Source organism: Nannobrachium achirus (assembly GCF_963921795.1).
Source record: "Nannobrachium achirus genome assembly, chromosome: 9".
Lineage (NCBI taxonomy): Eukaryota > Metazoa > Chordata > Actinopteri > Myctophiformes > Myctophidae > Nannobrachium > Nannobrachium achirus.
Window position 1 is genome coordinate 44,865,914 of NC_137818.1, and position 23,631 is coordinate 44,889,544.

A 23,631-nucleotide genomic window follows, 5' to 3' on the forward strand; every position below is an offset into this window, starting at 1 on the left:
TAAGTATTCAGATTCAATTTGAGAAGGTGAAGCGACTGCTTTGTGATTCTGTGATGAGGGCTTTGTAATGTACAAACTGAAATTTGACTCATCCTCTGACGGGAAGAAGTTCAGATGAAATTGACCCTACCCTCTAGCTCTACTTGAATAGAGAATGGGTGCAGAGTCGCAATGCACACGCACACTGAATGGACGTGCGCATATGCACGTGTGTGTGTGCTTCAGTATGTCTGCACGCAGGTTAATCATGTCTGCCATTCTCAGCCGTAGGTTAAGGCATGCATACATGGACGCACGGGTCGCACGCATGCTGTCCAGAGTGTTGTGTGCATGTGTGTGGCTGCGCAAATTCGACTTCCAGATTCCCCTTCCTGCCTCAGTATCAAAGTCCCTGGCTCCGTCTTCTTTATTCCCTGACGTTGAATGTGAGAGGCAGCCAGCCGGCTCCAAGTGAAATAATGAGGACCTTTGGTGACAGTCTGACTGTGTTAAAGAGACCTGCAAGGCCTTGTAATGCACACACATGCAAGCACACAAACTCACACATTTGTATTATATATACTAGTGAGGACATAATATTTTTGAGTTATACTTAAGTACATTTAGCTGAAGTTGTGGGGACATACTTGTGGGGATTATTGGCCCACACAAGTATTATATTACAAGAACCACACACACACACACACGCGCGTGCACACACACGCACACACACACACACACACACACACACACACACACACACACACACACACACACACACACACACACACACACACACACACACACACACACACACACACACACACACACACACACACACACACACACACACACACACACACACACACACACACGGCTGGGCTTGTTACATGAGCACACATACTGTAGTCACCATTCACCATGAAACGTTTTCTCTCCGTCGGTCTCACACATAAATCCTGCCAGTAAATCCCCCCCCACACCCCTGACGTGCGTCCTCGCATGGCCTGTTGCCCAAGCGAAGGGCTGTGCCAGTCAGCTAGTCCACCCGCTTGCACGTGCACAAGCACAAGCACGCACGACACAGAGAGCTGCTGGCAGCCCACCCACAGGGGGGCAGCACATTATCGACATGCATCTTTCATGTGACTGCCACCACGGATTTAAAATGAAAAAGAGCAAAGAAAAGAAAAGGGAACAGCTCTTCTGACAGGGGAGCAAGGGAGACGGGAGTAAGGGGAGAGACCAGGCGAGGGAGAAGGGGAGAAGAGATGGAGCAAGGCAGAGGGGAGGAGAGGGGAGAAGAGCAGAGACGAAAGGCGAGCCAGCCAGACGTGTCTGTGTGGCTGCAGGCGTCTTCTTCTTCCCCTCTAACCTTACCCCCCCCACACACACACCCACGCCTCTGCACCCTCCTTCCTCCCTAAACCCCCGCTGACTTCCTCCGCTTGGCCCATTAATTCTCCCAGCATGCCTTGAGTCTGTGTGCGGTGGGCGGGTGGCAGCAGAGAGCATAGGGGGTGACAGATAAAGAGAGGGAGGCAGGGGAGGTGGGGGCAGACGTGTGCATGTGCGCGCGTGTGTGTGTGTGCATGTGTGTGCTGTGTGTGTGTGTGTGTGTGTGTGTGTGTGTGTGTGTTCATGGACACAGGAGGGTGGAGGGAGTGGTAGCCAACAGACCAGACCCTCTGGGAGTGTACTGTATGTGTGTGCATGTGTGTCTGTGTGTGCATGTGTGTGCATGTGTGTGTGTGTGTGTGTGTGTGTGTGTGTGTGTGTGTGTGTGTGTGTGTGTGTGTGTGTGTGTGTGTCTGTGTGCATGCACACAGGAGGGTGAACAGACCGGACCCTCTTGGAGTGTACTGTATGTGCGTGCATGTATGTGTGTGTGTGTGTTTGTGTGTGTGCATGCGCGTTGGTGTGTGTGTTTGTCCACTGTATGTGAGATTAGTTTTTGTTTTGTTTATGAGTGCAGAGACCGGAAGAGGAAGGAGGATCCTTTCTCCTGGGTCCTCGTGTTCACTAGGAACATGTGGTCTGTGCACTAACTGGCTGATTCACCAGGCACCCTGTACATGTACACTGTGTTCGTATCTGTGCATGTGTTTGAGCAGCCAGAGCTGCAAACAGACAACGGCAAACGGCAGCTTAATTCCTACAGTATACTGCAGGGGTCTTCAACAGGGGGTCTGGGACCCCAAGGGGGTCCTCAGAGTTACTACAGGGGGTCATCCAAATCTTTGTGTGATAGAAACTTTTTTTCTCCTTTTTTATATTAACCACTTGTCTTGAACCCTAACATCCATATTTTGAGAACTTTAGCCAAAAATAGCAGATCTACAAGCTCACAATGCCTCGCAGCGCAAGGCGTTGTGAGCTTGTAGATCGGCTATTTTCGGCGAAGAGATTTGGTGTAGAGGGGAAAAAGAGCAGACCAAGTAGGGAGTGAAAGGTCAGGTTTATTAAGTATTGAAGGTTCAAGTGGTTAAATATCTGAAAACACAAATTGACATGAATCCATAATACACTGGCGATTGTGCTGTCAAACGATGAAACTATATGGAATCTATGAAGAGGTTGTGGGGGTCCCTGCTTCATCTCTCTCTCAACTAAGGGGTCCTTGGCCTGAAAACATTGAAGACCCCCGCTATACTGGGAGGGCCATGGTGGTGTGGTGACACAGCCCAGGACAACGGTCACACCGACTGCCCAGATGTCAGGAACTGGACAACCTGATCACTCCAATCAAACAATCGCAGTGGCTACTCACCCTGGCCACAATATGACTTCCGGTTGGTTCTAGCGGAAGTGGCGGAAGTGCTGTGTTTAACGGAAGTTACGTCATGCGTTGTAGTCTTCCCATGAAATTCTCACAGCGGAAGTTGAACGGTCTCTGCCTGATATTGTCACCAGGCTTTTCACTTCGCAGATGAGTAAGCCTGGCTACGCGAGGCTAGTGGCTACTTGGGGAAGTGTCCGAGCCTGCCTGAGATAGGCCTACGCAAATGTCAGAATCGATAAAAAGAAAACTCCAAGGCTAGGCCTGGCACTAATATGACTGCAAGTCGGGCTCTAGCAGTTTATAGCTAAGCATCAAATACGCCTCATACAGTTAGAAGGGCAGCTCTACATGTACAGTAACCATGCACAGACCCACGCACAGAACTGATGATGATGACTCATGTACCGTGTGGGCTGGGTCTCCCCAGGTTCGAGCCAAGTTTCCTCCTCATGCATGTCTGTCCCATGTCCAACACCACGCAACTCCTGTGCCTCAGGTTCCTTCCCAGCGCTGTCTCTGCCTGCCTGCCTCGCATGTCAACAAGTATGCCAGTCGAGTTGGAAACTTGGTTCAGAAAACCTTACTGATATTCAACATAGCCTTACCTTAAAGGGGATACCACTAATTTTCAACATTAAACTATGTCATTTATATAACTTAGAGCTGATGTGTGGAAGTAAGCACAAAGTCTCACCCTTTGCCTTCTGTGTTGCCTAGAACCAGAGAATATGTATGTCCCCTTTAACAAGATGAGCCAATGCGAATGCATCTTCATGCACACAACACTGTGACATAGGAAATAAGAGGCAGTCTGCGGGCAAAACCCTGTTTTTCAAATAGCAGAATTATAAAATATGGCTTTAGTGGTTAACCTACTGTATAGATTATCAGATTATGCTTTATTTAGGATAGTTGCATTTAGGGGAGTGGCAGGAAACTGAGACCAAAGAGCAGGAAGGACATCAAACCAAGGATACTGCAGTTATGTGTTGAACGCGCCATCCAATCACCTTAGTAGTTTGATATGTTCCAAACATCACCACAATATCCTAGAGAAACATTAGTGTGTCTGTGTACTGCATTGTAGAAAACAATATACAACCTTATTCAGAGACAATGCGATATGACGTCATGATGTCGCGAATGACATCACAATTGACTATAAGAATAGATGAATCGGCCTACTTTCTCAGATCAAGATCATAACAGATTAAATCACCACAGTATAGACCAGACTATAAACAGAGACTAGAGATTACAGACTAGAGATCAGATCAGATCAGATCAGAGAGAGCTCAAGGAACCAGACCTGGTCTTGTGTATATTGTTGAACGCAATTGACTCTCGCATGGCTCATACTTAATAATTATTAACATTGGCGGGTGAAGGTAGCGCACCCAAACTGAATCCTATTCAATATGGATCCTACATATTGAATCCTTCGCTACAGCATTATTTTCTGGATGTGAGCGCTGGACACTCACAGTGGACACTGAGCGAAGGATACTGTGGGAAAGTCCTTTGAAAACAAGTGCTACAGAAGGATGCTACATATTTTCGTATCATATAAACAGAGAACACTGGACAACTGAGTATGTGAGACAGTTAGTTACCACCTGTGCTGGAGAACAGGAGTCTCTACTTGAGTCCGTTTACTGAGTCCGGAATTCAAAATCTACTTGAGTAAAAGTATGAACGTTTTGGCATCAGAATGTACCAAAAGTAAAAATTTGAAAATCAGATCTACAAGCTCACACCGTTGTGTGCTTGTAGATCGGCTATTTTCAAATAGCCAAGGAATAAAATAAGGCTAGCGTGGTTCATGTATGTTTTATAATATTATAATCTATATCCTCAAAGTAAGTAGTAACTAAAGTTTTCAAATAAATGTAGTGGAGTAAAAGCACAATATTTGGATCCTAGATGTAGTGGAGTAGAAGTAAAAGTATTGGAAATTGGAAATACTCAAGTAAAGTACAAATACAAGTAAATGTACTTAGTTACTTTACACCACTGTAAGAGAGTGAGAGTGAGTATTATTCATCTCATTCTGTGGAAGAATGGCTGGGCTCACTTGGAAAACAAAGACACTTAATGTTATTATTTATAAATACCGGTAAGTATATTCTCAGAATATAACCAGGTCCAGGAATATGAGAGACACGCTCAGCCGTCCAAAACACACTGCTGCATTTTCTCATTTGCAGGGTAAAGGTTTCAATTATCTACGAAAACATTTCTGCTCAGCACAATCAATAGAATATTATATTCACACCAGTTTTGGTAATGAATCCCCCAGTGGGCTAAGAGCAGTCGTTTCACAGGAGTGAAGGTCTGGATAAACGGTCCTAAGACACTCACAAGCTCCCAAAAGCTGTTAATGAATGTGCCCCGGGTCTGCTTGAGGGGATTCTTGCTTTTCCCAGAGCAAGCTTTTTTAATTTCACAAATACATGGTTTCCCAGACGTTACCACCCAACGTACAGTATGAGAACATCATAATATTCACCCTGTCCACGGTCGCCTCGCGTCCAACGATTGTGTTGTTGCGTGATTATGTAAATCACGGCTAGACGTGTAATTACGGTATACCTTCAAACTGGGATTGGACAGGGATTGCTAACGTGCATCTGTTTGGGGAAGCATCTGACGTTTACATGGACAAACATTTCACAGTTGTACACACACAGAGCAGCAGGAGACCATGGTGTGAAGTACGCAGGGTGCATGCATGAAGACACATCCAGCCACTGCCTCGGTGAAGGAGAAGAGAGATGGACCCTTAAGCCCGTATCATAGTAGGGTCCGCGGTGGAAGGCTTTACACCGCGGTGTAGTCTTTTCGAGTCTTTTTGAGTCATGAAACTACAACGTTACATCATTCCTCGCGGTGGAGAGCTTTCCACCGTGAGTCCCAACACATCTCTCTGTTTTTACTATCAGACAGGCAGGCTCTACACCCCGTTCACTGATTGGTCGACCTGAACCGGTCTAGACGGGGTAAAGGACTCCACTGTGGGCCGTGACTATGATGGCCTGCACTTATTTTCTGACTTGAGGTGGAAAGCTTTCCACCTCAAATTTGCAGTGGATAGGTCTCCACCGTAGACTCTGATACGGGCTTTAAGCCCCTATCATAGTAGGCACCATGGTGATAATAAGCTATCCACCGTGGTGTAGTCTTTTTAAGTCATAAAACTACAACATTGCGTCATTACTCGCGGTGAAGAGCTATCCACCGCGAACCCCGACACATCTCTCTGTTTTTACTTTCAGACAGATCGACCCGTCACCCCGTTCACTGATTGGTCGATCTAGACCAGTCAGTCACAGTGATAGGACTTCACCGTGACTGACTATGATGGCCTCCACGTGTTTTCTCACTTTAGGTGGATAGCTTTACACCTAAAATTTGCGGTGAATAGCTCTTCACCCTGGACTCTGATAGAGGCTTTACACGTTCATTTGGCTACACAATAACACACACACACACACACACACACACACGCTTTTGCAAACACGTTCACCCACATCATCATCATCACATGCACTGATGTAAATTGAAGACTTGGGAGGTCATATTTCACATGTGTTAACTCATGCAAATAATTTATACTATAAGCTACTGTTCCTTTTGGGCTTTCTGGCTGCCTGGCTTGTAGAGTTATTACTCTGTAATTCTATATCAGTGTAGTATTTCTGAAATACTACACTAATACGGAAGGAACGTGGAAAATTAAACAATTTAATACACTGTTGAGCAAATTGATTTGAATACAATTATTTCCATTACCATCACTATTAAAATTGGATTTTAGTTTAGCATCAAACTAAACAGCAATAGTGTCTGTTGCTCCGTAATAATGATTTTGTACAGCCTTAAGGTCTACAAAAATCGCCAGTGAGTATCAACCTCGTTCCGAATAATTGCTTCATTTATCGCCGCGTACCATTCGCGTTCTGTGTGGATGTACTCACGACACAAACAGCGTTAGGAAAATAAATATTTTCATGTGACTTAATTACACAAGAAAACCCCCGCCTGGTTTATAGCACCCTCTATTCCACGCAGGAATCATTTATGCACTAACGAAAATAACACACATGCACCACGCAGACACAAGTGCACCAGCAGCATGCTAAAGCAGCCTGCACTTCACAGGGCGCAGGCATGGTGGGCTTAGCCTCCGAGGACTGATGCATTCTGCATGAACACAGTAAGCGGCGAGCGGATCAATGATCATACACAACACTTGCATCATTCATGGGCAAACTTCGACTGCAGCTGGTGCACGTTAAAGCACAGCACAGCCATCGTGTGGAGGGGCTCTTCAAAGACATGCCCTCCAGTGTCAAAGGTTCTTTGACAGGTCACGTCATGCAGGAAAATAACATATATTATACAGTAGGCACTATATAGACATACGGCACATTGCTCCTTTAAATTCTTTGTTCAGTGTGCCCGGAGGATCCAGGTCTGTGCAAACACCCGCGGTGCTTTCGATACGAAAAGCTGTTTGGATTTATAAGCTTATTGTGAGAACAGGGGTTACCTATAATTTTTTTCTGGCGCAGAAGAGACCAGACTTCCTAGGGCGGCAAAGAGGACAACACACAGTACAGTACAGTAGGATAGTGTGCAGAGACTATGGTGGATATGTTTACTTTGATCCCAGCTCTATTCAGACCTATTGCAGCCATTGCAACTACTGTACTGTAGGTCACTTTGAGCAGGGGTTCCCAACCCGTCCCATGCCAAGGATCCCCAAAAAGTCATGACCACTGGCTGAGGCCCCTCTATTGCAAAATGCCAAAAAATAAAGAAGAAAGAAAATAGCAAAAATATATTATTAGTACTTTTTTTATATGACAAAGACGGGAAAATATAAATCTCTCCGGACATCCGGTTGACAATGACACGGCAGTTCATTATAATAGAAAGATGCAATTGGAAATTGCAAGTGTGGTTGCCGTGACGCGAATTTCGCAAATGAAATTCGTCAATGGGGAAAATTAATTCACTAATAAATTAATGGCCATATATGGAGATCTCTGTGTCAGTCCTTGTCCCTTTTATACCATCCCTGATATCATCAATATTAAGCCCATATCTTGGAAGGCCCAAATATGGACATACTGTACTGTGTCAGTCTCAGTGATCTATGATGTCAGACATCTATGATGTCAGCCATATCCATATTTGGGAAAAGTAAAGATTTTAATGGAGAAAATTCATTCACGAATATATTTATATAAATTAAACTATATAACGTATCTCTTATGCACGCATGCGTGTCCCGATGAAGCCGGCCGATTTGACATATGGCACAAGTATGTGCAACCAAAAATGTGGGCGGGTGTAGCGTGGCAAAAAAAGTTTACTTAGGAGACGATTGAAGATGGAAAAGTGGCAACCACACTAATAATCATACTGTACTGTACGTTTTGAATCCTCTGATTCCCAAGCTCTCTCTCTCTCCCACAAACTCACACTCTAGTAAGTTACACCTGTTCAGGCGCTGCTTTGGGAGGTAAATGAGACAGCTTTATTGTGAAGGTAAGACTGGAAGAAGATAGTTGTAAGGAAATCCACACTGCGACTGTCGCATCCAGGTGAAACACAACGTTAATCATAAAGGTGGACACATTAAAACGTTACCAGTTGAACTCAAAAGCTCTAAGATTGCCACAAATTCTTCATCAACTTAACCAAAGCGGTCTCAGCCAGGCGAACGGTCGGCATGGTGCCGTCAGCCCTCATGATTGCCTATTACAGTATAACCTACTGCCTATAATTTATTGACCATTGACGAACCTGCTTGTCATTAATATGAATATTTTACAATAATGACCTGCCCAATTATATATATATATGTGTGTGTGTGTGTGTGTGTGTGTGTGTGTGTGTGTGTGTGTGTGTGTGTGTGTGTGTGTGAAATTACCACCCACATCTCCTGCTATATATATATATATATATATATATATAATATATATATATATATATATATATATATATAAAATTACATGCTATATTATTATCTTATATTGCAGCTTGTATTAGCAGAAATATCAAACTTTTTTGCTCTCTAAATTGCAAGTATGGGGGAGGAAATGAAATCCCCGGAAAACCCAGGGGCTTTCACCAATATAGACGTGTCCAATTGTGATATCTGAGGCATTGACTGCTGAGGGGGGTCGGGCTTTGGAGGGCGTAATGGGAGCTGTCAGATGAGATGGGGACCGTTTCGGCGCTCATCAACGAGGAGGCACAGTGGTTCGCAGTCATGTCATTAACGCAGGACAGGAGCTCTTAGACGCGGGTTTGATTCCTTTGGAAGTCTACTAGACACGGAACGTGAGGTAGCGCCGGGGATGCGGTCGGGCTGGGTGTGCGGTTGACTGTCTAGATTGGAGGCGGGGGCAATTAACCCATTTAGGCCTAGAAATGATTGAATGCTTTAACCAGTGAAAAATAGCAGATATACAAGCTCACAGCGCGGCACCGAGTGCCGCGCTGCGAGCTTGTAGATCTGCTATTTTTGAAAAAGTCCTGAAAATGTGTGCAAATCTTTGAATATTATGTATTTTCAAAGCGAGCGTCTGTAACACAAATTTTGCTTCTGGATGGTCCCTGGAACTAAATATTTTGAGATGGGGGTCCGTGGCCAAATAAATATCATTTTGGGGGTCCTTCACAGTGGTTTGAGAACCACTGACATAGTAGTCTCTCAAGAACAGACTAACTGAGCTCCAGTTAAGTGAAAAGGAGCTTTTCTTTGACGATGGCTGGCCAGATTGCTGACATAGAAACATAAGCTTTTCAAAAAATCTTAGAAGGATTCAAAAGACACTTATAGAATCGGGTCAAAATTCTAATTTTCACGATTTTCCAAAAATAGCAGATCTACAAGCTCGCAGCGCGGCACCCGGTGCCGCGCTGTGAGCTTGTATATCTGCTATTTTTCAATAGTTAAAGCATAAAATAATGATACACAAAATGTGTACCCGTTCTAAATGGGTTAAAGAAAGAGATACAATGAGAAAGAGAGACAAAGACAGAATGCTGCAGATGGTGTGGAAGTGAGCAAGCGAGAGAGAGACAGAGATAGGGAGAGATAAACCGAGACAGTCGTGAGCAGTGTGCATCTGCAAGGGGCATGCGAAAAGTGAGTAGGCGTAGGTCTGCGGATCATGGGTTGTGCGAGTGTGTGTGCTGGGAGGGGCAATGTGCGTTCAATATCACGCTCTGTCAGAAGCTGTAATATCTCTTCCGTTTCATTAGCCGCGACATGAATAGAATTGACATCTTTCAGGCCCCAGCCGGCTGATGGAAAGAGGACTGCCTCTGCGCCTCACAACGCAGCGGAGACGACGAGCATCGCAGCTTGGCACCGATTATGCAAAGCGTTAACATGGGAGAGGAACCCATCTACCATAAGCGTTGGCCGCATGTCTTCTTGGCAACTGCTGTACCAGTTTTTTTTTCTAAATGCAAAAGACCATTTGCTGTGGACAAATAGTGAAATGAGCAACAGTTAATTAAATCATGCATTTCCATGATTGTCGTTTGTCAACTGCACTCAATAGATGTATACAGTGTTACAATTGCCAATATCAGACCCAATACATTAGCTTGTGAAACATAAACAAAAGTAGACATACCACATACTACATCATTCAAATAACCAGTCGGAAACTATTCATGTGAGCACAGTCGATTTGATTTCAACCATAGCTTGCGTCCTCTGTAAAACACATTACCATCCGTCTCTAGTTTTAGAACCGTAGACAAAGAGTTCCAAAGGTTTGCCCCCTTTACTGAGAAGGCAGACTGTCCAAATGAGTTCTTGCACGTGGGGACAGTACTGAGAGCCAGCGCCGACAGTACTGTCACCATTTGCTGAAGCTTGTATAGTTGCTCTACCAGAGTCTATGATTCATTGTGATTCATGTGTCTTTGTCTTGCGGTTGTCCTGGATAATGATTCATTATGATTTATTATGTAGAACAACCAAACTCTTTCTACAACACTGCCACCAAAGTGTGGAATGCCCTGACACCATCCCTTAAAGGAGTAGTTCACCCCCAACATTACTTTTTTTCTATTGATTACTGACGCCATGGAGACTTGACTTCAATAATATTTGTTGTTATTTGTCGCTATTTGTCGTTATTTGTCGCAAGACAAAACATTGATTATAGTAAATTTACCCCCATTGATTTCCGGATATGAATTGAATACTCATGTACCAAGTGAAAACTTTCTCATAATTATGAAGATCCTGCCAACTCACTGAGTGCACAGCCTCTCTGTCTGATAATCTGGCTAGTCATATTATATCATACTGTATATGACCTCTCCATTCTTGACCTTCTGACCTTGATTGTGATTTTGACCCTTAATATTCTTTTTTATATTCTTACCCGCAATAATGTCTTGACAGACAGAGAGACAGACAGACACACACACACACACACGGCTGAAGTAATAGTGGTGTTAGTAATTGCAGCGGTAGCAGTAACTGGTCGAGCATACTATGTATTCATATATGCATATACATACTGCAGACAGAGAGACAGAGACAGACAGATAGATACAGTAGATAGATAGATATGCTCAAAGTGCTCAGAGGCAGAGTGAGGACAATCTGAAGCGGCGTCTATATTTAGCTTGTGGCAGGGTGATATATGACTGTTGGCTTATGCCAGAACTCTTTCAGCATGTCAGCGGAGAGGTGAGCACTATCTATCATCCTCGGCGGTCGACCCTTACCGGAGTTGAGTGTGTCGTCCTTGTTGAGGGAGGCCAGGACACAGGGCAGTGGCTGGCCGGTGTTCTGCTGAGCCCTGCCTGCACTCAGTAGCTTGAGTTGCTGAGTCGTCACCGGCAGGAAGCGGTAGAACTGGAACGTGAAGTAGACGCTGTCGGGCCAATCAGCGCCGGCACCAGGCGTCCCCATCCTGTCAAAGGTTAGATCAATTATTGATCCCAGAGTAACCAACACGCAGTTTCCTACTAAATGCATCCTGAAGCCTGATTTATACTTTGCTGTATTAATGCACAAACTTGCCGTTGTGTCTTTGGCCAACGACCGTGGCGTTTTTGAGGCAATGCACAGCGGTAACGTGATCCGCCTCTTACTAGCACAGCGGTAACATGATCCGCCTCTCGTTAGCATAGCGGTAACGTGATCCGACTCTCACCCCAAACAGACATAGGCTTGACGTTCTCCTACTAGATGCTCCCTGACGGTCGCAAATATTTTAAAATATATTTTCGTGATTTCCTGTAGTTCCAGACTAAATAGCATTCAGAGATTGTGGAATAACTGTCTGGCTACGCGGAACTACAAAATCTCTAAATGGACTCCCAACATGCCTTCGTGTGATGATCCAGGCCATTATGTGTGATTTATTTTGATGTGCATTAATGTTGCGCTGCTACTGTAAGTGTGATATTCTCAGCACGAAATGTAAGTGTTGAGTGGCATATTTGTATTATTTGAAAACGACTGGTTGAAAATGTTTTAACATGAGTGGGAGTAAATCACGCCACACTCAACGACTTCGGAAAACTAAAAAAAAGAAAACTCTAATATTTATTCCCCACACAATCCGCATAGATGCCCCATCAGTCAGTTTTACAGCTACATAAAAGCCCAAAACCAATAATTAAAATGAGCGCCATAGGATTTAGTGGCTAAAATCACTTCTTAAAGATGACCGTCCATCATGCGGCTGATTGAAAAGGCGCCTGCTCAGCGCTCCACCTATGATTCATGATGAGCGGATGACTTGGCATCGCATTAAAAACCAAGAGCCGTGTCGAAATCAGTTATTACATCTGCAGAGGACCAAAATCCAACTGCATCCAGCAGTCAAAGTGGTACACTTGTATGCTAAATGTCCCTTTCACACTTTTTGGAAACAATGTGTTCCTTGGCGAACGGGACTCCTATTGAGAGAGAAGAATGTGTTTGTCGTTAAAAAGAACCTCCTAGCGTTGTCTATTTTGCCTCCATCCAACGCCACCCTCTGAGTGCGATTTCACACACACAAATACACTCACTTCACTTAACTCTGGGTGGTCCACAAAAAAAAAAAAAAGAAAAGAAAATTGCCAACAAGCCAGCCGGCCCTCGACTCACTGCAGAATAAATTAGCAAGATTAGCGACGGAAAGGATTGCTTTTTTTCCCCGTTCCTTCGGAAGAGTAGATTAGCAATCAATCATTGCGTATTAGATAAGAAGCAGAGAGGAATGGGCATTTGCGGGAACCACTCTGCATGCTCCCTGCTAGCATGGATCGACCAATCAGAGCCGGCGATTTCAGAGTGGAATCTAATAAGAGCAGAGTATGACCTCGCAGTCAATCACGCCCTCTTGATATTCTCGGGTTCAAAATGGCTCCTGCGCGCCGACTTCACAGAGATGCCTGCATTAATATTCATTCTGTACACAGACAAGATTGATAATTACGGCAGAAATTACGCCGTCGTTCCGGGAGTCTCCTGCCCGCCATGGGAGCTGCTGCATGCCTCCGCGGCCCCCGATGCCTATTCATCATATTTATGAAGTAATACCCACAAAGAAACATCCCACCAAACCCCCCTCCACCCAGCCCACAGCGAAGCCCACTTCCCCCTCACCCCCCACCGCTTGTTAAGTAGTATACGGTTTGAGGTTGCTTTATTATTGTGGCCCTCGAGAGAACCAGTGAGGAGGACCTTGCGATATGCGATGACAGGTGCTGCAAATGACAAGACAAAGCTGTCAAGAAGCGGCCTCCCGACAGCCTCCAGCATGACGTCTATTGTCAAATAAAAGCTGGATCATTGCCAGACACCCTAGGGTGCAAGCCTACGGTGAATGTACAGTAGCAGTAGTACTGTGAATGAATACACGTGCAAATTGTTCAGGGAAATAAGACTTCCTTATTAGCCTGCATATCTGTACGTGCAGGATGCTTGGATATACAGCAGGCGTTTATCAGCCAACAGTTTCCAAAATGACTTTTAACCACTTCAGCCTGTACTGTACCGTGATCCGTTCCACATTTTGCAGGACAGTCCAGAAAATGCTTGTTCTGTTCCACAATTCAATGATAGAAATATTGTTGGTTAATTGCTGTTGAAAGGTTTCCTTGTTAAAAAAAAAAGAAGAATAAAATAGAGAGAGAATATGAGTGACATCCACTGCCCTTCCACTCCATCTGCCCTGACTGCCAGCCCACAGCCTGGGGTTTCCCAGCCTCACAGCAAGAAGTTGACGACACTATCAGCTGGACGAAGCCTTCCATATGCCTCTCAAGGTGTTGGAGAAGGTAGTTGCCGTCCAACTGCAAGACCACCTCAACAGCAACAACCGCTGTTTCTGCTCTGCCCACAGCACTGAAACACCAGTGGTGACAAACCACATTCTCATGACAGCTGACGCCGGCTCCCCTTCCCTCCTCATCCTCCTGGATCTCATCGCAGCAATCGATACAGTCGCTCACGCCATCCTCCTAAATCGCCTTCACTCCACCATCGGACTCTAACCTGGACTGGTTCCCACCCTACCTATCTGGGAGCGAGTGCTTCTCCTTGGGAGGCGCTAAATCCCGGACCCAACCCGTCACCTGTGGTGTCCCCCAAGAATCCGTAGTTGGCCCTGTTCACTCTGTATACGCTTCCCCTTGGCCGTGTTATCAGCAGCCAATAATATCTTTCCATTGTTATGGTGATGACACACAACTCTTATATGTAATTATATGTATTTGGCCACAGACTCCCATCTCAAAATATTTTGTTCTAGGGACCCCAAGAAGCAAAGTTTTGAGTTAAAAAAATATATAGGCCTTTTTATTTTTTAATAGCAGATCTACAAGTTCATAGCACAGCACAAAGTGATGCGCTATGAGCTTGAATAGCCAGATAAATGACACAGATGCAACAATGGGGGCCCTATCCTACATTACCGGTTTGCTTTATCTGTCTTTTAAGCCTGTCTATTTTAAGCCTATTAAATTAAGAAAGAAAAAAAAGTGATACACACAATATACCATCGGATAGTAAACTGAGGCATTTAATAATAAATAAACAAAAAATTGTCCACAGTAAGGGTTAATGTGGTTAATCAAAACCATAGATTAGTGAATTGTGGGTTTTCTCTGTACATTATCAGGCATATCACAGGCATGAGCTGAATTTGGTGACCACTGAACAGAAAAGACAGAGGTGTTTCATGTAAATGTCAATAAATGTTTCAACTCTGCAATTTCCTCCACCCTGGGGGATATCGAAGGCAGTTTTCTCAGCTCCTAAAGTTAAAAGAATAGTTCACCCCAAAAACGATTATTCATAGGTAGATTTTCTTTTGTTTTGTCGTATTTCGATTGCATTTGTGTCTCCATCCGGAATCAAAGGCAGTATATTTATTATAATAAAAAATTGGCTTAACAAAAGAACAAAAGTCTCCATGGGGTGAGTATTCGATAAAAAAGCGGTGTTCACTTTGCATGGTATGACACCCGTGCATATCTCCTTGTATTCTGTCCGTGACATCAGCCGTGTTGAGGTCGGTCTTTCTATGACATTAATCTCATGCTCATACGGACATAGGGACATTATAGGGACCTACGGTACAAACAAAGCCAGACATACTGTAGGAGCGGTTAGAACCGCTCAAATCACCCCTCCAAAAAATGACATTACGTTTTACATGGAACCTTTACAGTATGGAGTCGAGTTACGGTGAGCATGTGATGGACATGACAAACGTGGGCTTTATCGTGTGGCTGACAGAGATTATGACAAGATAGAGGGGCACAAAGAGGGCGTGTCTGTATCCATCCTTTCAGCTGGGCCCCTCCAGTGTCAGCCTCTGACAGAGGGGATGGCGGCTCCGGAGGTCTCGGTGATGCGCCGTTGACAGGACAGCCACTGAGATGGATAGTATTCACGGGTGCGCCGGCTATGAAAGTTGAGGGGATGATTGGCGGGACTCCATTCGTCGCACAAGTGCACCAGTGTCTCGGTCGCATGTCAGACAAAGCGTGGGGCGGGGTGGCGTCCTTGGCTGTCAAACCGAAAGTGCGGCAAGCATCTATCTATGCCCACATGCAGTACGGCTACGAAAGGCCTGTCACCTCAGCTCAAAGTGAGATGTCAGGGAAAAAGTGCAGAGAAATCACAGACTTCTTATTTCTGCAGACAGACAGCTTTCTTGATATAGAGTACGACTGGAGACTGTGAAGTCTCCATTTGTTGCATAAATTAACACCCACCATTCTGACTTTTCTAACCCCACCAATGGACACGTTCGCTGTGATACCTTGAATACATATAACTTGGCATTTCATTTCCTCTCTCGCACACACACAAGCTAGATCCATACCAAGCTCTCAACAGCATGCTTCAACAAATTGTCAGACCGGTGAGCCGCTGCTCCAGATCAATATGAGCCGAAGGCGGGCGACAACACCACGCGCTGCGCGGAAGCCTGATTTGAACCCGGCCCCCGTGAGCTCACCTGGAAAATGCCAAAAACTGGAAGACCAGCAGATTGCCTTGCAGGGGGTCTGCTTCCTCGCGCTGTTGGTCAAAGTGCGTGGGCTCCGTGGGGTCCAGGACCTCTGCCACCTGCCCATTATAGTCTAAGATGTCTGGGAAGCCGGCGGAGTACAAGTGGGCCAGGGAGCTCCGGGAACTGGCTGAGCAGGAACTGTAAGGGAAATCAGAAAGAAAACAAGAGCATTCAGTCAGAGCAGTGGTTTTCACACTTTTTGTGCCCGAGGCACACAATGGGCAAGTCAAACTCTCAGGGCACACCTGTAGGCATACACAGCTAAAATAGCTTAGTTAGTGAAAATGAGTGGTAAAATAAATACATTTAAAAATGTCTTACCAAAATAAAGACACAAAATACCAAGGCACACCTGGACGTGTGCCACGGCAGACCATTTATGGGAACCACTGAGAGAGCAAGAGCAAACGCTGCTCATTTGTTCTAAACAAACTAAACTACAAAGACTTGAGCAGATGTTATTTTGGTCCACCAGGGCTCCCAGCAAGAAGGGGCTGTGACTGTGGTACAGTAACATGGTTAGTATCCATGCTCAGGGGCGTCACAAGGGGTAGGAAAGTGGGACTGAGTTACTGGGGCCCAAGGTGGAGGGGCCCTATAGTAACTTTATCTATTGAAAAATAGCAGATATACAAGCTCACAGCGCGGCACCGAGTGCCGCGCTGCGAGCTTGTAGATCTGCTATTTTTGAAAAATCGTGAAAATGTGTGAAAGTCTTTGAATATATGTATTTTTTTAAGCGAACATTTCTAACTCAAATTTTGCTTCTGGGGGGTCCGTGGAACTAAATATTTTGAGATCGAGGTCCGTGGTCAAATACATATCATCTTGGGGGTCCTTGACATAGGTTTCTTGCACACATTTTCAAGATTTTTCAAAAATAGCAGATATACAAGCTCACAGCGCGGCACTCGGTGCCGCGCTGTGAGCTTGTATATCTGCTATTTTTCAATAGTTAACATTCATGGGGGCCCCGCAGTGAATCCTTGTACCCAGGGCCCAGAATTTGGTGTGACGCCCCTGTCCATGCTGCACCGAGCTATTGCACCCCCCCAAGCATTTTAGGCCTATAAGTAGGTGTAATTGGAATGATTTCCCTCCCAAGCAGGACAAGAATGGATATACATTCTGAAGAATGTCGTTTTGATTCTCTTCGCCTCATGCCGGTAGAGTACCGTTTCACGTCACAGGTGTGGACTTCCCAAAATCCGGCGAAGCAGTTAGGTTAGGGGAGAACGCACGGATGTCAGCATTATCTGTCAAACTGTCGCAGAGAGAATGCTTATGGGGAAGAGGACGACGGGTGCCAAATTGCTCCCCGGGGATTTTCGAGCTATAATTGGCAGTTATCTCTAATCACAGTGGCCACCTGTTTCTCCGAAACCATGGCAACAGTCATAACTTATCGCCGCCGTCGGGCGGAGACCTTGTATGTACAAAACCATTACTTTCCATCTGTGGATCCAACCTAATTACTATGTAGTGAGTCACACGCTCTTGTTAATACTTTTTATTGTTTGAATATTTATAAAACCCACAGAGTTCTACAAGCTGACAATGTGACACATTGTGACGCACAGTTAGCCTGTAGATCGTCTAGCTTTGCTACTTTTGTTTGTGCACTCGTTAGACGAAAATAGGGCATTCATTTATGAAAATAAATAAATAAATGGAGATACAAGGTCTCTGCCCGACGACAGCGACGTTATACTTCCCCATGCTGACATATAATACTTTGGTGCATGACAAGTGCAGGGCACAGATGGCGGGCTCAAAGTGCAGGAGGAGGAAAATGAAGGATGGTGTTTGTTTTTATTTGGGACGCTAATACAGATAATGACCGTGTCCGCTTGGTAAACAGACAAGCCCAAAATGTTACACTTGTGGAGGATTTAAGCCCACGCCCCTACGTCAAGCTAATTAGGGATTTCTCTTTTTTTTTAAACCCGTTCAGAACGGGTACACTACATTGTGTATCATTATTTTATGCTTTAACTATTGAAAAATAGCAGATATACAAGCTCACAGCGCGGCACCGAGTGCCGCGCTGCGAGCTTGTAGATCTGCTATTTTTGAAAAATCGTGAAAATTAGAATTTTGACCCGATTCTATTAGTGTCTTTTGAATCTCTCTAAGGTTTTTGGAAAAACCTATGTTTCTATGTCAGCAATCTGGCTATTGCCATCGTTAAAGAAAAGGTCCTTTTCAACTTAACTGGAGCTCAGTTAGTCTGTTCTTGAGACTACTATGTCAGTGGTTCTCAAACCTTTTCATTTGAAGGACCCCCAAAATGATATGTATTTGAAATATCTAGTTCCAGGGACCCCCCAGAAGCAAAATTTGAGTTATGAACGTTCATTTTGAAATTACATATATTCAAAGATTTGCACACATTTTCAAGATTTTTTCAAAAATAGCAGATCTACAAGCTCGCAGCGTGGCACTCGGTGCCGCGCTGTGAGCTTGTATATCTGCTATTTTTCACTGGTTAAAGCATTCCATAATTCTAGGACCTAAATGGGTTAAGGCGACGAGAAGCGAGGGAGACATTATCGAGCGAGCAAGCCTCAGCCCGTGGCTGCATTGATTTCACACTTTCCCATCTCTTCCCCTTTGCCAAAAGTGATATCTTAATTCAGTCCCCCCGATGGATTAATATTCAAGCCCATCATTTTCATTTCAAAAGGAGTTCCATCAGATATGCATCGCAACTCAAATTAAATTAAAGTTCTGTGAAGTTCATTGTTCTTCTCAATTAAGTGGGTCATTCATGCCACACTGAAAACAGTCTAAATTGCGTGTGGTTTGACTCCAAGTGAGGAGGAGGCAGAGATTTCTCAGACCAGTGAACTGGACACCGGCATACCTGGATCCAAACAAGGGGATTTGGGAGACAGTTTCTGTGTCAGGCTGTCTGCAGATTGTCTGAACTGACAGAATCCCCCTTGTTTGTGAGATGCTGTGGCTGTTTCTTTCTTTCTTTCTTTTCTTTTTCTTTTTTTTTAGGCCATCATCATTTGATATCCCACCTCAATAACTCTGCTACATTGCTGTTACAATGATCATCTGCTCTCTTTATCATTAGCAGGCTTGTAATTTCTGAACGTATTGTGTTGTAGTGATTATATCCAATTTGACGGATAATGTTTACAGCTGGGCTTAAGAATGTTTACAATGACAACGCCATTACTCAAAAAAGGCACTTAACAGCTGACAAAAATATTGTCTCAAATTGGCTTCAGGCAGAACACTGCTGCCTATTGACTGTATACTACGTGTACCCAGTGCACACATGCCAATTAGAGAGCCAATCGATCCCAGTAGATAGCCACACAGTGGAGCATTGTGGCCTAATGGTGGCCCGTACAAGGCTTTGGGCTGAGATAACAGGTTAGATAAATCAGGAGCATGTTAAAAGCATGCTCAAAGCCAACTTACTCACTAGTGGCTTTTAACCAACATGAGTGCCTTTAAGAGCCACCTATCTCTTACCATTTAAAAGCAGGTTTGAGTTGTTAAACAGTAAGTTGGCCAGGATTTACTGACACACACACAACACCACCAAGATACTACCGTATACATGATTTATTAGTTTCATCAAACACGGACACCAAAATAGGTCAGCATGGCCCTGCTTTCCTAATGTTTTGTACAATATGAACTGTCTTTTGTTCTGTAAGATCTAAAGGCCAGACTGTCAGACAAAAGCCAGCTTCTCTCCACAAGTTATTTTAGGCCATTTGTACCCTGACCGCCTGCATGGATAGTAGGGCATTCACGAATAGTGATTTTTAGTATTCGGATTATTCAACCTCAAAGTATTCGAATAGTCGAATATTCGACAGGACTGGCCAAACTGTCAAATATTAAGTAAGCAAGAGGCGAACATTGTGAAAATAGCAGATCTACATGCTCACAACGCCTCGCGTTGCCAGGCGGTGTGAGCATGTAGATCTGCTATTTTCACAATATTTATCTGCGGAACCGAGTCACATTAAATGTAATACCTACAATTCCAAGTGCTTGTCAGGGTGGGGGTCCCCAGTTCAAATATGTTTATTTTGGGGGTCATGGCCTAAAAAAGTTTGAGAACCCCTGGTATAAAGCATTAACAGATTCATCCACCAGGGGCATTTTTTTTAAGAGAAAACAATAAAAAATTAAAATAAGTGAATATTCGACTTCAGTGAACAATGTCGAATAGTGACTTTGATATTCGAATATTTGGTGAATGCCCTAATGGATAGCTCGACTACCATGTAGGGCAGGGGTGTCCAAAGTGCGGCCTGGGGGCCAAAATGCGCCCCGATGACAAATTGTATGGGTCCCGCAGCTTCATTCCTTAATTGTACTATAAACGGCCCGCCAGCACCATAAAAAGTTTTTATTTTATAGTATAATTTGTCAGGATTCCTTGTTCCGTGGCTATTTTATAGTATTTTTTACCTTGCACGTCTGGTTACATTTGGTAATGTGAGTCACACACCTGACAAAAGACAATTGATATTAAATATTGATGATGATAGTTAAATAAAATATTGTAATTGCGATGCATATGTATGTGACTTTATTATGGTCAGGAGATAGTCGGCCCGAGGGTGTTTTAATATGTTCTAATGTGGCCCCCTTTGAAAAACGTTTGGACACCCCTGATGTAGGGTATTTTAATCGTTTCTGTGTGTGCGTGTGAGTGTGTCTCTGTCCGTCTGTCTGTCTGTCTGTCTGTCCGTCCGTCCGTCCGTCTCTCTGTGATGGGAGTGATCAGTAGGCTGCCCCGAAGATGATTAACGTAACGTTTGGGGCAAAAAGGTCAAGGGCATCATCTAGGTCACATTATCGGCTCCAGGAATCTCAGGAATGGAGAGACAAGTGAACAAGAGATGTTGGCTCTGGGTAGAGTTTTTACAGCGGGTCTCTGAAAGATGCTAGCTATCTATATGAGTGTCTGTCCGTCTGTGTGTCTGTGTTTAATAGATAACCTCTTTAAGGACCTTGTCTTGCAATGTGTTTTTTAATGACTTGCCTTGGTGTTGGAAATGGGAAATATGCACCAACATGAAATATGCATGAAAAAAAACACATGGAATGTGCACACTCAGTTCAAACTGAGATATAAGTTATGAATAAGGAAACACTCCCGCAATTTGTCGGCACCCTAAAAAAAAGTGAGTAAGAGGTATGCCTTGGTATTTTATGACAACCACACATTATTATTACAGTATACTACACAAACTATACAAATGTTATGAATTAATATTTAATTGACTATATGATATGCTCATTTATATTCTAATTTCTATTTATTACGTGTGCCTGGCACTGCCTACCATGCAATGGCGAAACACTCCGCCATACTTATATAATTAATATTCTTCCTGCAAATTTTGGCACATAATAACTGCTGCATGATTTACGCCACCCCTGCAATATATACATCAAAACATGCGGCTCGGCCGGGAATGGTGTACTATAACTTTTCTTTCCGATCGGCGTTACCATGGCGACGTAATTCGCACAAAATGACGCCCAAAAACCCCCTTTGACTTTGAATGGGGGAAAACGTATAAAAATACATTTTGGCGCCACATTACTCTTCCATATTTTTGCCTAGCAACGTGATTTAAACTTTAAAACACTCAAACAACTTTGGACTTTTTCCGGCCAATAGGGACGAGCTATAATTGCTTAAGCCCCACCCCCTCTGTCTTCCTATTGGCTGGGCTTTAAACGGCCATAACTCCAGTTAGCAGCATCTGTCTCGAAACTCGGTGTGTGTACTTAGTAGAGCTGCCAATATTCCTCAGAAATGAAATTAGAATATTGGACTTATAAATTGTAAAAACACACACACATTACTGTGATTATGGTAAGCTTACATTTCATATCACACTCACCATACCCATAACTTTCACTAGCCCCCCTCCTCAAAAAATAAATAAATAAATAAATACAATAATAATTAATAATTCGAATATTAATTTTCATATTCAAATGTACATATTATTTCCATATTCGAAGAATATTCTAAATTCTAATATTAATTTAGTACTTAGTACTTAGACAGTCTGTTTGTAGACCAATAGGGACGATGGGAGCTGCAGGCACAACTAAAATTTCTTCAAATTTTTCTTTTCTAGTATATATATTTATATTCTAAATCTAAACACTAATGATTTTCTTTCACACATAAAAAAAAAATAGAAATAGCAGATCTACAACCTTTGTTATTTTTGCTATTTGTTTGAAAAAGTATGAAATCAGGCTTAAGTGGTAACATTTTACATTTTATATGTGGCAATAGTACATTTTTACAAAGTTATAACATGTTAGAGGCTATATTGCACTTTATGAATACCGGTGTGCCTATTCTGACTTGCCCTTTGGTGTGCCTTGGGTACAAAAAGTTTGAAAACCAAAGTATATATTTGGAACTAAAGTTCCACAACAGTTTTGCACAAACAAAGTCCAACAAAGGAACAATTTTGGACATACAGCACAAGGTTTCCACCGACAGCGAAGAGTTGTTTGTGTCAAAGGTGTGGCTGAGGTCGATATGTGAGCCTCACCCCCCCCCCCCCCCCTTAACTGTGCTCACCTGGAGACTTGCATGCCGAGGCTTATCACAGGCGCGTGGACGGGGGTGAAGGGCAGCTCACTCATGGGGTCCCCATCAATGGACATCCCGTCCCCATCGTCATCCCGCATGAGGTCCACCTCCAGGTGGGCGATGTTGCTGGCAGCTGGACAGGCCTGGAGCCAAGACGGGAGGAGGAGTTAGTGGTTAAAAGGTTTATCAGCCACTTAGAAAATCATAGTGCTTAATTCCCCGGAATGAGTGATGCTCTGTAAGATCTTGAGTGTTAATTTAAAGCCATACTGTGTAACCTTTTCAATTAAATAGAATCTTTTGATGGTACATTCTCCATTCCACATAAATGTATTTTTGACTGCTTCTCTAAACGTGCCTAAATATGATCAAATTAAATAAAATGTAATGTTAAATATTAATATTCTAATTATGAAAATGACATAAGCACCGGACATTATGTATTTATATATTTTAGCATTAATAAATACAGTTTCTTGATGACTTGGTACATTCCAAAATATAGCAATGAGATCCTACAGCATGCATTTTTCGCCATTCCATTCCTATCTATCGTCAAACACTGTAATAACACAGACACAGACCAACATTGCCAATGGTGATTGTTGGAGTGTCCGGCCAAGCTTGAGGTGCCGTGGAGGATTCCATCCTCCAATCTCTGTGGCAGGATATTCACCCATGCACCACCAGACCAGAAC

The 23,631-nt window shown here is 43.8% G+C and overlaps 1 protein-coding gene across 1 annotated transcript in view; it reads right to left on the reverse strand.

Annotated features, from left to right (window-relative positions):
* nphp4 (nephronophthisis 4) overlaps nucleotides 1-23,631 on the reverse strand; it is a gene marked incomplete at both ends in the record, with an annotated part of 228,353 nt that overhangs the window by 52,949 nt on the left and 151,773 nt on the right. Inside the window, 3 exons of the mRNA XM_080732808.1 lie at nucleotides 11,534-11,721; nucleotides 16,273-16,464; nucleotides 22,922-23,076. Coding sequence (XP_080588934.1) covers nucleotides 11,534-11,721; nucleotides 16,273-16,464; nucleotides 22,922-23,076 — 535 coding nt within the window. The remainder of the gene's footprint in view (nucleotides 1-11,533; nucleotides 11,722-16,272; nucleotides 16,465-22,921; nucleotides 23,077-23,631) is intronic.